The sequence below is a fragment of the Ursus arctos genome, unplaced genomic scaffold (assembly GCF_023065955.2).
Source record: "Ursus arctos isolate Adak ecotype North America unplaced genomic scaffold, UrsArc2.0 scaffold_6, whole genome shotgun sequence".
In the NCBI taxonomy this organism is placed as follows: Eukaryota; Metazoa; Chordata; class Mammalia; order Carnivora; family Ursidae; genus Ursus; species Ursus arctos.
The window spans coordinates 49,908,914-49,922,510 of record NW_026623078.1 but is presented as its reverse complement, the minus strand read 5'-3'; the positions used below and the strand labels follow the sequence as shown (position 1 = coordinate 49,922,510).

At 42.1% G+C, this 13,597-nt stretch overlaps 1 protein-coding gene across 4 annotated transcripts in view; it reads left to right on the top strand.

Annotated features, from left to right (window-relative positions):
• NIPAL2 (NIPA like domain containing 2) overlaps positions 1-12,588 on the top strand; it is a 72,236-nt gene extending 59,648 nt beyond the window's left edge. For 2 of the 4 annotated variants that reach the window (XM_057307934.1, XM_026495665.4), the window contains exons 7-11: positions 1,262-1,397; positions 3,258-3,346; positions 7,211-7,274; positions 8,395-8,489; positions 9,845-12,588. In XM_057307934.1, coding sequence (XP_057163917.1) covers positions 1,262-1,397; positions 3,258-3,346; positions 7,211-7,274; positions 8,395-8,489; positions 9,845-9,957 — 497 coding nt within the window. In that variant the 3' untranslated portion in view covers positions 9,958-12,588. Of the gene's footprint in view, positions 1-1,261; positions 1,398-3,257; positions 3,347-7,210; positions 7,275-8,394 lie in introns of all 4 variants that reach the window. The other 2 variants (XM_057307933.1, XM_057307932.1) reach the window with 1 other exon arrangement.
• The last annotated feature ends 1,009 nt before the right edge of the window (positions 12,589-13,597 follow it).

The following is a 13,597-nucleotide window of genomic DNA, read 5'->3' as shown; positions in this document are numbered from 1 at the left end:
TTAATGGAAAGAAAATGCCTAATTTGGAAGTGTGTCCTGGTACTCTTCAAATTAAGGTATATTCTCAGTTTTTGGAAAAGGAGATGGGAGGCCATCCGCTGCTATTTTATATATATATATATTTATAATTTATATTATATAATTATTATATAATATATATTATATTATATATAATAATGTATATTATATAATTATATAATTAAATATATAATTAATATATTATATTAAATATATAATATATATAAATATATAATATATATATATAGTATCTAGAAGCTAAAATATTCAAGAGCTAAAGGGATAAAGCCCAGATATATTATGACCAGGTAGACCAACAACACCAAAGAGAATGTTCCTCCTTCACATCGCCTTTGACTTTTAGTTATTTGATCTCATGTAAAAATTATTTTTTCATTTTCTGTAAGTTTCAGCTAGGTTATGGAATTATATGCAACATTAAAGGACCAGAAACAAAAAGAAAACACCATTTTCTTCCTACGGGGACATGGTGTTTCTAGAAAATGCTTCATTGCTTTCATGTTATAACCTTATCAAGTCACTTCATTGCTATTTGGAACCTATGAAAAATTTGTTCTACGGATAGGTTCCTCTTTAGCATAGAGAATAGACATTGCTTATGTAAATCTTAGATTTATGGTTGACTCCGAAAAATGCATACTCAGCTCTGGTCCTGCTTCCTACTACCGTCTTTGGCAAAAAAATATTTTTCATGAAAGTTCTAGACATTTATGAACAAAAAGGCTCATACAGAGACTCAGTATAACTCTTAGTAAACTCACAGAGTAAGCTGCCTTCCACGCTCCACTTTTCTCATCTAGTTGTCTTTGAATTTTTTCAGTATAGTTTAATAGTTATTTTCCCATTCATGTCACATGGACTGTCTGACTTTTCTTCTCCCCTCCTTCATTGTTTTCTACTTTCCCATCTCCTAGTAATTATAGCCTCTGCGGCATCCTTTCAATGGTTAGGGCTGGAAAATAAGCATCTCGCTGCAAAGATAAAAAGCACCCCGTCGCACAGCAGATCTTCAGCTGATTTAAGCAAATTCAGGGTCCAGCACGGCTTTGAGCAAGAGAGCTACTGGCTGGCCTACGCCACGTCCTTCCTCCACCTCACACAAGCCCGCATTCCAGAAGCACAACGGGGGTTCTCGACTGCTCTGCTGTGTGAACTTGAGATATTTATTTGTAATTCTGGCTCAACGATGTATTTTATTTGTGTTTCCTGTTTTCTTTTTCAGCCTCGCTGACTGTTATTTCGGTAAAAGCAGTCTCCGGCATGATCACTTTTTCTGTGACGGATAAAACGCAACTAACTTACCCCATCTTCTATATCATGTTTATCATCATGATCGCATCTTGTGTTTTCCAAGTCAAGTAAGTTAGCTTCTGCATACTCACTCGTCTTTCAACATTCCTGGGCTTCTCGGAGCATTAATCTTTATTGGCGTCCGTTGATAATTAAAATTAGGTGTAACTGATTTCTAAGGGTGAAGGGTCTACAGCTTATCCTCAGCCAGCATGCCTCGCTTTATCCTTCGTGTCCAATAATAAGTTTTTTTACTGAGCATTGCCTTCATGTCTTGTGAGTTCTAAAGTATGGCCGTAATCTAGCTAAGTGCACTTTGATACTTTCCTGATGCTTTTCTGCTTGTAATTAATATCCATCGTACGCAGGTTGTCATTAGCAATAAATCAAAGGGGCAGGTCCACATCCAGGATTTCATTCTAAATATAGGAAATACATGAACCCTTCACCTTCATCCTTAGCTCATGCTCATTAATTGCCCAGGGATGGACAAAACCAGACGTTTGGCCAGGAGGGAAATCCTTTCCCCAGAACTTTGCATCCTTGGCCAGAATTTTCTTCGTACCCCTGAGATCGCGGAATGATTGTTTTATGTTTCTCTTGGGGCCTAATAGTGGTGACATGGAACATTTTAAATTTCTGTTCTTCTCTGCCCCCACCTCCATCTGCTCCAGTCACTTCCCCTCCATCTCACATCGTGATTATGCCTTTGCCTGCGAGGCTGTCTCTAGTCAGCCGGGAAGTTTTCTGTTTATCCCAAAAGGCTATGCAAAAGCACCATCCCAGTGCCAGCTGGGAAATCAGAGCCTACACTCAGGAAGAGAGGGGTTCCCTGCATGGATGCCAGCAGTCACGTCTAATCATTACGGCTCGGACATGGGCCCTGTTGCAAGGCATGTGGACAATGACTGGAGAAACCCAATGTTTGGTCATTGTTTCATCTGTCATTTCCTTACGAGAATGAGGGTGTTTCTAAAGCTTGACCCTCACTACTTTGTTTCATCCCTTTCTTCTGAGTTAATCAGCACTACTAGAATATCTTTTGGAGTTTAGTGACTAACGTCGTTATCTTTCAACTCAGCTTTATGAATTTCGGTGGCAGGTACAACTGAGGGTACCCTGCATTCCCATCCCCTGGGTTCTTGTCCCTGCCTCTGCCACTCCGGAACTACACTGAACGCACTAGAACTGTAGGACTGGCCACCCAGCGAGACCGCTCGAGGGGGTGTGCTTGTTCATAGATGCACACGTATACATACATAAGTGTGTGCACACGGGCACGTGTACACACACACCCTCGGGCACACCTGGGCTCTACCCACAAAACATTTTTTTTCAATGGTGCTACAGTAGGACCTAAGGATTTTTTGGAAAAAATTGTCAAGTCGGTGTCAGTGCCAGGGCAGCATGGCTTCGATGCGGGAGCCTGAATCACGCTGGTGGCCGGAGTGAGAAGCTGAGCCCCCACATGTGCTCTGCAGCTGGAGTACTGAGCACGGTTTCTGAAACGTTAAACATTCCTTCACTTCTGCATCTTCTTTCTTGGCACGTGGCACGTCAGTGCATAGCTATCCTACTCCCCAGATATGATATTTAACAGATTCTAGGGTCAATCCTCGTGAGTCCGCTCCAGGGTGATGCTGGTCCAGCAGCTTGAATCGCTTCCGACTCAAACTTCTGTGGCCTCAGAATATGATTAATTGCTTTTCATTGTTACTGTTGTTGGTTTAAACAGACCATAAAACCTGACATCTGATCTCCTACATCAGCTGCACATAAGCTTTGACTGCTGATTGGAAATGCCCTTTCACTGCACTTCCTCTCCCTTTGTAGTTGTAGCTTAAGGACATGCGGTTCGTGATGTTATTGTTAACGTATTGCTGAGCGTCTCTTAAAGCCAGAGCTCCAGTAAGTGCCTTCTGCTCTAGGTTCCTGCATCAAGCCACGAAACTCTACGATACCACGATCGTGGTGCCGGTCAACCACGTGCTCTTCACGACCAGTGCCGTTATCGCAGGTGAGCGTCGGCTTTCTATCCTTCAGTGATCCTACCCCACACCAGCCATAAAGCAAGTTTCTCTCAGAGTAAATGACACAGTCAGGGAATCTTTAGGTTATAAGGACCTGTGTAGCCCACAACACATCGTCCTCACCTCCTCCCGGGACTGAATTTCCTCCATAACGTCCTCGAGGATGGGGTATTCCGCTTTGTGTGAGAGCTCCCCGGGGCTCTCTGTCTCCAGAGACAGCGCAGTCCTGTTCCGGATCACCCTAATTGTTTGGGGAGCTCGAATTATTAGAAAGCGTTTCCTTATACTGGACTAGTTTCTAGTGAATTCCCTGTGAATTCAAGACTCTCATCTTAGTTCTGCTTTCTGGAGTCTTCTCCTTGCCAGCCTTTCTGATAATCAAAGCAGCTGAAGGGTCCTCTTTTACGTTGTCTCTGGACCAAACATCCCTATTTCCGTTAACGCTTCCCTCCCTGTCCCTCACTATTTTGTTCAGAGAGAGGGGTCCAAAACTGGGTCCAAAACTGAATCCAGTGTTCCAGGGAAGGCCAGGCAGATGAGAATAGAAATGACTATCATTGCTGCTCTGGCCTCTATTTTCCTACTATTAGTTCTTTGGTATTTACTGACAATTAAATATATATATATAGAGAGAGAGAGAGAGACAACAGTGTTCTTAAAAAAGCATACATTTGAAATTTGATCCAAATTAAAATACAGTAGATTCCGGTATTTCACGCCTAAGTTTAATACTGGTGCGGCCGTAGTTTACCGGCTTACTGGATCTATTTACTACCTTCTCATATTGGAAGTTCATTTCCCAAAGCAAAGTTTATGCATTTTGGAAGCAGTTAAGGATTATGTTCCTTAATTGGCACATCTTTCTTGTTTCATGGCAAACAATGTGACTGCTAGTGGGCAGTTTTTAAGAATAATTGATGCATTTTTTTATTTCCCAAAATTGAACCTAACTTTTAAAGAGAAAGACCATATACCAAGACATCTGATTTTTTTTTAGCATTTTATGCTTATTGACAAAAGAAAGTAAGAAAAGATTGCACATTTGTGCGCCCTAGAATTACTAGGAAAAAAATTAATAGGGCCAAAAAGAGTTACAGGCATGACATACAGCCTAATGGTTAATATTAATGTTGTAAAGATGTGTAAAAAATGTAGTTCCCTTGAAAAGAACATTTTGTAGGAGGACCGACAGGGCTGGAATCTCAATACTCAACACACCAAGTAATTGATGAGTCAGGGAGGCTGGAACTTTCTGGGAGCACTCATTCGTCTGCTGTTGCTGAAGCATGGAATGGAGGTGAAGCTTCTTGACTAACTTTCCCTTTTTGCCCCCATCAAAAAGTCTAGCTTAAAATTAAAACTCAATACCACATTTTGCCTGGAAACTAGTAAAGTTTCTGTTTCATTCTTTTTATGGCGATACCTGACGCCAGCCAGTCTGCAGGAGCACAGGCGCTCTCGTGGCGTTGGCAGCACGGGACTGCCCTCCTAGAACTCGTTTCCTAGTCTTTATCGAGAGCCTGAAAAATGTTTCTAGTCTAGTCTCTGATTCTACAGCTCAACAACAACAACAAATAACCCGATGTAAAGCTGGGCAGAGGACTTGAATAGACATTTCTCCAAAGAAGATGTACAAATGACCGCTAAGCACAGGAGAAGACGCTCAACATCACTGATCATTAGGGAAATCGAAGTTAAACCACCAGGGGTTACCACCGTATACCCAGTAGACTCGCAACAAAACAAAACAACCAGCCCAAAACAACAGCACAACAAAATTAGCAAGTATTGCTGAGGATGTGGAAAAATTTGAATTCTGTGCACTGTCGGTGGGAATGTACAATGGAGTAGTCACTATGGAAAACACTCTGGCAGTTCCTCCAAACATTAAACACAGAATTACCGTACAATCCAGCAATTCCACATCGGGGCACATAACCGAAAGAATCGAAAGCAGGGACGCAGATATCCGTACGCCTGGGTGATAGCAGCGTTATCTACAATAGCCAAAAGGTGGAAGCAACTCAGATGTCCATCGATAGATGAGTGGAAAAAGAAAATGTGGTGTGTCGTGCAATGAAATATTATTCAGCCTTAAAAAGGAAGGAAATTCTGACCCATGTGACAACATGGATGAACCTTGAGGACGTTATGCTGAGTGACGTAAGCCGGTCACAAAGAGACCCATGCTAGGGGATTGCACCTAGATGAGGTATCTGGAGTAGTCAGACTTACAGAAATGGGAAGCAGAGTAGTAATTGCCAGAGGCTGGAGGAGGGGCAAACGGGGAGTTGTCCTTTAATGGCCATAGACTTCCAGTGTGGCAAGGTGAGAAAGGTCTGGCGATTAGTTGCTCAACAGTGTGAATATACTTCACACAAAAACTGCAAACTTAAAAATGGTTATGATGGTAAACTTCAGACTATTTGTATTTTACTACAAAATTTTTAAAAGATTTTATTTATTTGCCAGAGAGAGAAAGAGAGCACAAGCAGGGAAGAGGGTCAGAGGGAGAGGGAGAAACAGGCTCCCCACTGAGCAGGGAGCCCAACGTGGGGCTCCATCCCCGGACCCTGGGATCATGACCTGAACCAAAGGCAGACGCTTAACCAACTGAACCACCCACACATTTTTAAAAAGATGTTTCTACTCTTTACAAAAGAAATACTGCTTTAAGCAGCAATAACAAGAAAAATCCTAAAATACTGAGGAAAAAAAAGGAAATATGTACAAAGAAGTTTATTGCTACTTGACTAAAGCAAAAAATTTTCAAAACAGCTTAAAATTCCCTTAGAGAAATGAATAGTATGGTATATCTGCTTAGAATAACACAGAAACATTAAAATGATTACAAGGAAGTATGCAATAACATGGAAAAATGCTCTCAAAATGTTCATCCACTCGACAAATATTTATTAGAATGGACATGGCTTCTTCCTGGATGAAGTTTATTCTCTAGGTGAGGAGGCGGGCTTCTGAGAGCGCTCCTTGGGTATAGGACTGTCTTGTCCGTCATGGTGGCCACAGCACCTCACCCAATGGCTGGCATGGAGGACTCAGTAACTACTTGTTGGCTGACTCTCAAGGCTAACACCACACACACACCACACACACACACACACACACACACACACACACACTCAATTCCACATAATACAAACTTTAAAGATACCTTTAAAAAAAATAATAACTCTCTGAAGGCTTTGGAAACTTAGACTAAGAAGAAATCATCCAGACCAGCAAGGAGGAAGACAAGTGTATCAGAGTAAATAACACATCCAAGTTTTCCTTCTCCCAAAAGCGAAGACCAGAAGAATGAGAAGGGAGAGGGAGTTGGCAGTGAGAAACAGAGCTGGGGAGAAGGGCAGTTGCTACCATGTCCTCCAGTGCACAAGCACGCACGACGCCTGGCCAAGAGTGCCAGCCTGGGCGGCCAGCCGCTGCGCTGAAGGATGGCCGTGTCACGGACCCCAGAGTGCGCCCAGACTCTCAGGTCGGGCTTGCTGACCCCTAGCCTGAAAGTGTAGGGGGGAAATGTCACTAGAGTTTTGTTTTCTTGCCTGTTCCAGTGGGACAAATCCTAGACTGGATAAGAAATTTCTCTTTCCAAAAGTTATGTCAATTGTGTTGATTTTATACTTACATTATATAAACTCTGCGAATCTATGTTCTTTTTGAAATCACTGAAAATGTAAGTGTGGCGTGCAAATATTTTTAAACTTAAGCTACTGAATGTGCATTTTAAGGGTAACTAAGAAAAAATAATACATGAACATAATTTGAAAAACAATGTGTAGCTAGTATATATATTCTTACCCTAAAATTAAGTTTGTCTTTTATTCCTGTTATAGGTATCATATTTTATCAGGAGTTCCTTGGTGCAGCTTTTCTAACTGTGTTTATATATTTTTTTGGGTGAGTAGATGTCTCATAAGTCAGGAATGTGAAATCCTATTACTTTTATGTGGGATTTTTGGCATTATACTTGAGGTATAGAAAATTGGAAGGCAATATAAGAAACATTAGCTTCCTGAGCTCTTAAAAGAAACATGGTTTTCAATTTAACACCCTACACGGGACTCCATGTGTTCGACTTGGTAATTTGGGTCTCTCGCTGAGGGTTCTGAAACCGGGGATTTTCAGTTCCAGCCAAGGTCTAGATAAATCCACCACCAGCTGTTAGAGCTACTCCATGACCTTTCTGTACTAACTCAGACCTACCTTGCTCTTGGAAATTTCTAAGTTAGAACTCACTCAGGAACCACAGATGCCTCTAGGGTCACCTAGAATAAAAGGGTAAGTGTGGGGCAGATTATTAGCTTTGGACCTAATAACATCAGATTGGACCTAATAACACCCTCTCTTATGTCTGGGTGCCCATCTTTAACTCTTCCTGGAAATTTGGTAGGCATCATTGCTGACATTTTTGCAAACAGAGAGCAGAACTTTGACAGAATATCACCAGTGTATAAGATGGTTCCAGCTGGCACTCCATTAATGCTTCGCGGTTCCTTGATCTGGTGTTCTGCATGACCATTATTATGCATATTTGAGCCCAGACTATTTTCAGCGTAGAAAACCATCTAGCTTGAAAATTCAATTTCATAAGATACTTGGGCAAGCCTACACTTCTAGGATCTGGAAACTATGACTATTCTTATGGCCAAGGACAATTAAATTTCTTAGAAAATTAAAGAATATATATATTTTTGCTCGTGTTGCATGCCAGTAATGGGTCTGGGCATGCATGGATAGAAAATGAGACCTAGTGTCTACCCAAAGGGTTTAGAGCTGGAATTAGCCTCCAGATGGTAAAAACCTGGGGCAGAGATTTATTGGAAGCTGCCCAGGTCTTGGTTCTGGGGAAAAATATAATTGGCTGCAGCAATTAGGACAAGTTCTAGAAGGCTTACCATGAGAAACAGGAAAAACAAAACCCATGGAATTTATGTCATCGTGTAGAATATAGAGCTGTTATTTAACACCATGGGTTGTTTCAATGTTCTTGTGTTCTTTATTAATATTATTCTTACAGGTGTCTTCTATCATTCCTTGGTGTGTTTTTGGTCACAAGAAATCGAGAAAAGGAACATCTGCCACAGTCTTACATTGATTTTGGAAATATTCCTGGTAAAACTGTATATTCTTTAATTTATGATGGAAAACTTTATCCTTATAAATTAGTAGTGGCTGGTATTATTTGGAGTGTTAAAATTAATATAAAACGTAATTCTTATCCTCAAGAAAATGTCTATTTAATGATGAAACCAGAGGTGACGTTTTAACTGTCAGTGTTAATAACCATTTATTTGAATGTCAGTTTTGCACAGAACCCTGGGGATATAAAAGAACTGGCCCTGTTTTCTTGATTTGGGGGTTGTTGCAAATTTCTTTTTTGTGTCTCCTTAAACTGAAAAAGGGTGGGGATAGGAGTAGGGGATGGCTATAGCAGGGGTCCCCTGCTGCTCAGAGAGCCTTTGAAGGAAAATCTAAGGACAGGAGCTTAGGCTGCTAAGGACCAACGTTCCCGGGGAAGACTGCAGTGGCCTGTGCACGGTGGAGCCAAAAGGGACATTCTTCATAGTCACCTGAACATGGAGAGCTTCTCCCCCTCCCCCCTTGCCTTCTTCATCCCGATCCATTTCACATGCACCATCTTTGCAGTCCTCTGCTCTCACTAGGAAATAACTCACTGTCGTCGTGGAGACAACAGGAGCGATGTTCTGAACAAAGCTAATACTTGGCTGTGTCCTCACCTCCTCCCTGCCCACCGAATATATCCAGCTTTGCTAGGGATTTGGGGCAACCTACCGGTTTCCAGACAGAAGTAACGATGTTCTGACAGCTTCCTCTGCCATTCTGTTAGGTCCCAGACTTTGAAGCAAAAACCATTAAAGCCTCGTCCCTACAACTGAGAAAGTATGTCCCAAGGAATTCTGTGTTCTCTTTCCCTCTTGGGCCCTCTTATCAGCTAAGAGCATTCAAGGCAAGAATTGGCATTCGTGGCAAAGGGGTGCGTTATAAATGATTTGTATGGTTACAGGCTCTTGGGTGGAAAATAACATTTAACTCGATATCTCCAGCTCACAAAGCCCCACACGTAGTCAGCAGGAGCTTTCAGAAGCCGCGTGGAAGTCCGCTTTTCTTTGTTGTCACGTGCATTAGAGCAAACGCGGAAATGGAGAAAGGACCCTGGGAGGGTAGCTGTGGAGACGGGGGGACGCTTCATGTTCACCTCTTGGCTCCTCCAGCCCGGCTTCCAGGCCCAGCACATGCCCGCCTGTCTCCCGTGGAGGGTGTGTGGTCGCCACAAGGGACACGGAGCTCCGGGGTCTTTCTTCCTGACGTTGATCTCTTCTGTGTAGAGGTGGACCACACAGTACTAAGAAAAGGGAATAAAATGTGGGCTAGAGAGAGGAGAAATTATTATTAAGACGTATTCTTTTCTGAGCGCAAAAGATTTCTTGTGATTGTTATCTCCACAGGGAAACAAATGTTGAACAAAATACAACCAGATTCAAATGGCTTATCCTATGGAACTTTGCCTGATGGAAGTGACTCAACAAAGAGCCAAAGTGGAGAGAAGAAAGAGGTCTAAACTGCCGAGGGGGATGGCTGCTGGCCTGTTATTCGATACCACCTTTAAAAAAATCTCCCTTTGTGTCCACAGCTAGTTTGTGCTGACGTGCGTGAGCATTGCACGCCCTTGACCCCACTCCATCTGCAGAGACAGCCGGGGCCTTCCTAAGCTCTGACAGTCTCCTGTCTTCACGGAATGTAATTTCAAGTGTACCCCACACCCTGGACGTCCCCCTCGCAAACATCGAACCGGCTAGATCTTAATTAGAGCCTGGCTCCCCAAGCAGGACTGTCACACAAAAATGCGTGCTCACGATTTGGCTCCAGAACACACGTCTGCTTTTCCCACACGACTTCGAGCGCCAGCTGCTTTGCTTTAAAGAGACACGTTCAACCCCCAGCCTCACTCCTGTACCAAAGGTTTCGGAGCATTCATTTCTCCTACGACATCTTTTATGAGCCTCCCCCATAAGGATCTCACCTTTCTAGTCGTAAGTTAGAACGGTGACTCATCTTTTCTTGAAATGAGCCCTATTATAACTGTCCTTTGAAAATTAAGTGTATACTTAAAACGAGAGTTTGTAAGTGGCATTCTGTGATGGTGTGTAGACCTTGGTGGGTGAACTTTCTCAGATTAAGAAAGGAACAATTTAAGAATTAAGACCAATTTTTCAAAAAACATAGAATGACAGACATTTTCTTCAGCTATATGATCCTATTACACTTGAATTGAAACTGAAAACTTCATATCCTATGCCGACATTTGTATAGTTCTTACGACTTATCTAGTGGATTTATTATATGTTTTAACTCTTGAAGCAAGTCTCAAAAAGTGTATTTAAATTCTTAATGTTATTTTCACTAGCACACCATTTCCTCTCCTAAGTCATAATCCCAAGCTTTATAAATTCTTCTAGGCAAGAGTACAGCTATGAGTAGAGGATTGGATTTTAGCCACTTAAATCTGCAGATGTAGCCAGGTGGCCCAACCTGAGTCTAGAGAGGAAGGCCATGTGCTCCTGTCCCCGGAATGGCTTTTCTGCTATGACTAGTCACTTATCTACTAAGATTCATTTGCAGGTAGAGTCCATAATCATCTATGTTATTTATGATCTAATATATTTAAATGACAAGAAAGGAGCCAGCCTTCACTGTAAGCAGCGTCAAGTAAGAAACCCTGTCCTTAATGACGTTTCAAAAGCTTCCAATCACTTCTGACATGTCAAAGTTGTTCCAGCCAGGTGTCTTGCACTTGTAAAGGTTGTGTAACTCAGAGCTATTGAGACCGCTTTGGGTCTTAACCGCTTTGGGTCTTTTAGCTTTGTTTTTTTGTCATAACCTATACTCCTGGCCACACCTGGCCACAAAGGCAAGATTCGAATCCATCACCAATGTATGAATAATAACCTAGAGCCCGTGTCTGGCTTTTGAACTCCTGGTAAGAATGCCTGCTCTTGTGGAAAGTATCCCCTAATTCAAATAAAGCAGTCGTATAATTTATGGCATGTTTTACTGAATTGGTCCAACATGTTGGCACTGGACGGCTCAGCTAAGAATGTGTCTGGTGTCTTAAACTACAGATTTCTGATGACTCTCAAAACTGGTTTCAAAGATTGCACAAATATTTAGACCAAAGAGTCTCCCTGGAAGCAGGACTACGTTTATAGCTACACACGTGGTTTTGGGCATCGTAGAATTTTGTACAGACGCAAGCATGATGCCAATACTTCAGTAGTTGCCGACGTTCGCATCTTTTAAAAATTTTAAGAAATGACATTGACTTATGCACATTTAAGCTATCCAGCGATGCTTTAGAAGTCCAGGCAACATATAAAATATATTGAGACCTAACTTTACTTTCCATGCTGCTTCTTCAAAGCAAGGTGAATAAGAGTTTTAGTTGTACTGGCTCGTAAGATTTTTTAAATTACAAAGTACATGACAACAACCAAAGCCAACCCAGCCCTTCTCTTGGCATTGTGAATTGGGGACCTTTAGCCAACAACTTGACTCATTTGACTATTTGTCTAGACGAGGGGTCTGCAAAATTTTCCTGTAAAGATGCAGAGAGTAAATATTTTTGGGTTTGTTGGCCAACGTTGCCTGTCGCAACTACTCAACTCTGTCATTCTAGCATGAAAGCAAACATAGCCGATATGTAAATGAATGAGCATGGCTGCATGCCAGTAAAATTTTATTTACAAAAACAGGTGGTCAGCCCTAGGGCTGTAGTTTGCCAATCCCTGATCTAGATTATTCCTTTGCTCTTGCTATGCAGTTTCTTTCTCGTTCCTTGCGCATTCAGGAGTTGAGAAGGTGACACTTCATGATTCATGACAAACTAGGCTGCTAGGGGACTGTGGAGCCAAGTCTTGATATTTATATTAGGATCTTATTGCTTACACAAGATACAGAGGGAAGCAATGCCCAAGTTTCTCTTGAAAGCAGTGGTTCAGGGAAGCCTGGGTGGCTCAGTCGGTTAAGCGTCTGCCTTTGGTTCCGGTCATGATCCCAGGGTCCTGAGATCGAGCCCTGTGTCAGGCTCCCTGCTCACCGGGGAGCCTGCTTCTCCCTCTCCTCCCTGCTTGTGCTCTCTCTCTCGTTATCTCTGTCTCTCAAGTAAATAAATAAAATCTTTAAAAAAATAAAAGCAGTGGTTCTTTTGTGCACACCACTACCTGTACTGGAAGAGCCTCTCCAATCCCACACTCCAAGCTGATAATAGCTTCAGAAATGAGTCCTAGCGACCTCTCGTTAAAGCAGAGGACTTTATCATCTGACTACTTTCAGTTTAAGTGTTTGCTTGTTCTATACCCATAATACTTTCACTACCAGAATCGCTTGGGGAAAAAAATACAATAAAAACTTCTCAAGCGGTGACTCAGAATGTATTTTTCAACACCCTCATCCCACCCCCACAAGCTCCTGGAAATTCTGTTTTGTGGCAGGGAAAGAACGGGCAAGGACAGATAGCATAGATTATTACAATTTCAGTGCTATTGAAGGGTAATGGTGATAATGTGCAGGTTTGGCTTCAAAAGAAGCAGGTGTAATGGTGGACATGACTCAGATGGATTGAAACACTGAGCCTAATTCCTGGAAGCCAAGTACCCGCTTTATGCTCCTTGTTTCCAAGCACACAGCTCATCCAGGAATGGTGACTGTATACACTCGGCCACACTAAAGGTTGTTTCATACTCGCCAATTTAATAGTGATATTGTGGACATAAATATAGTGGTTACTAAAATGAACCCTCCCAGCCCCTCTCCAGACTGCTTCACTTAAATTCCATGGCTGGTTATAGAGACAATCCTTGCACGGGGCGACGGCAAACGTAACGCACGTGCCTGGTACTAGCGATGTGAGTGCTTTAGTGAGCTTGCTAGATAAACACCACGCATTTTGAACTTTTAGAATAAGATCTCAGAATTGAACCTAACATGATTGTGTGAGAAATTTAAGAGCTGCTTCTAATCATTAGACTCATCAACAGTCTGGCTCTTATTATGGCCATCTTGAAATTAAAAAAAAAAAAAATTCCACACAAACACGGTTTCCATTGCAAATATAGGCCAGTCTTGGGCTATTAAACCTCGTGTTTCAGCAATTGTGGTAAAGCACAGGGAAAAGCCTTCCCACCCAGGAATTCTTGAGTCTG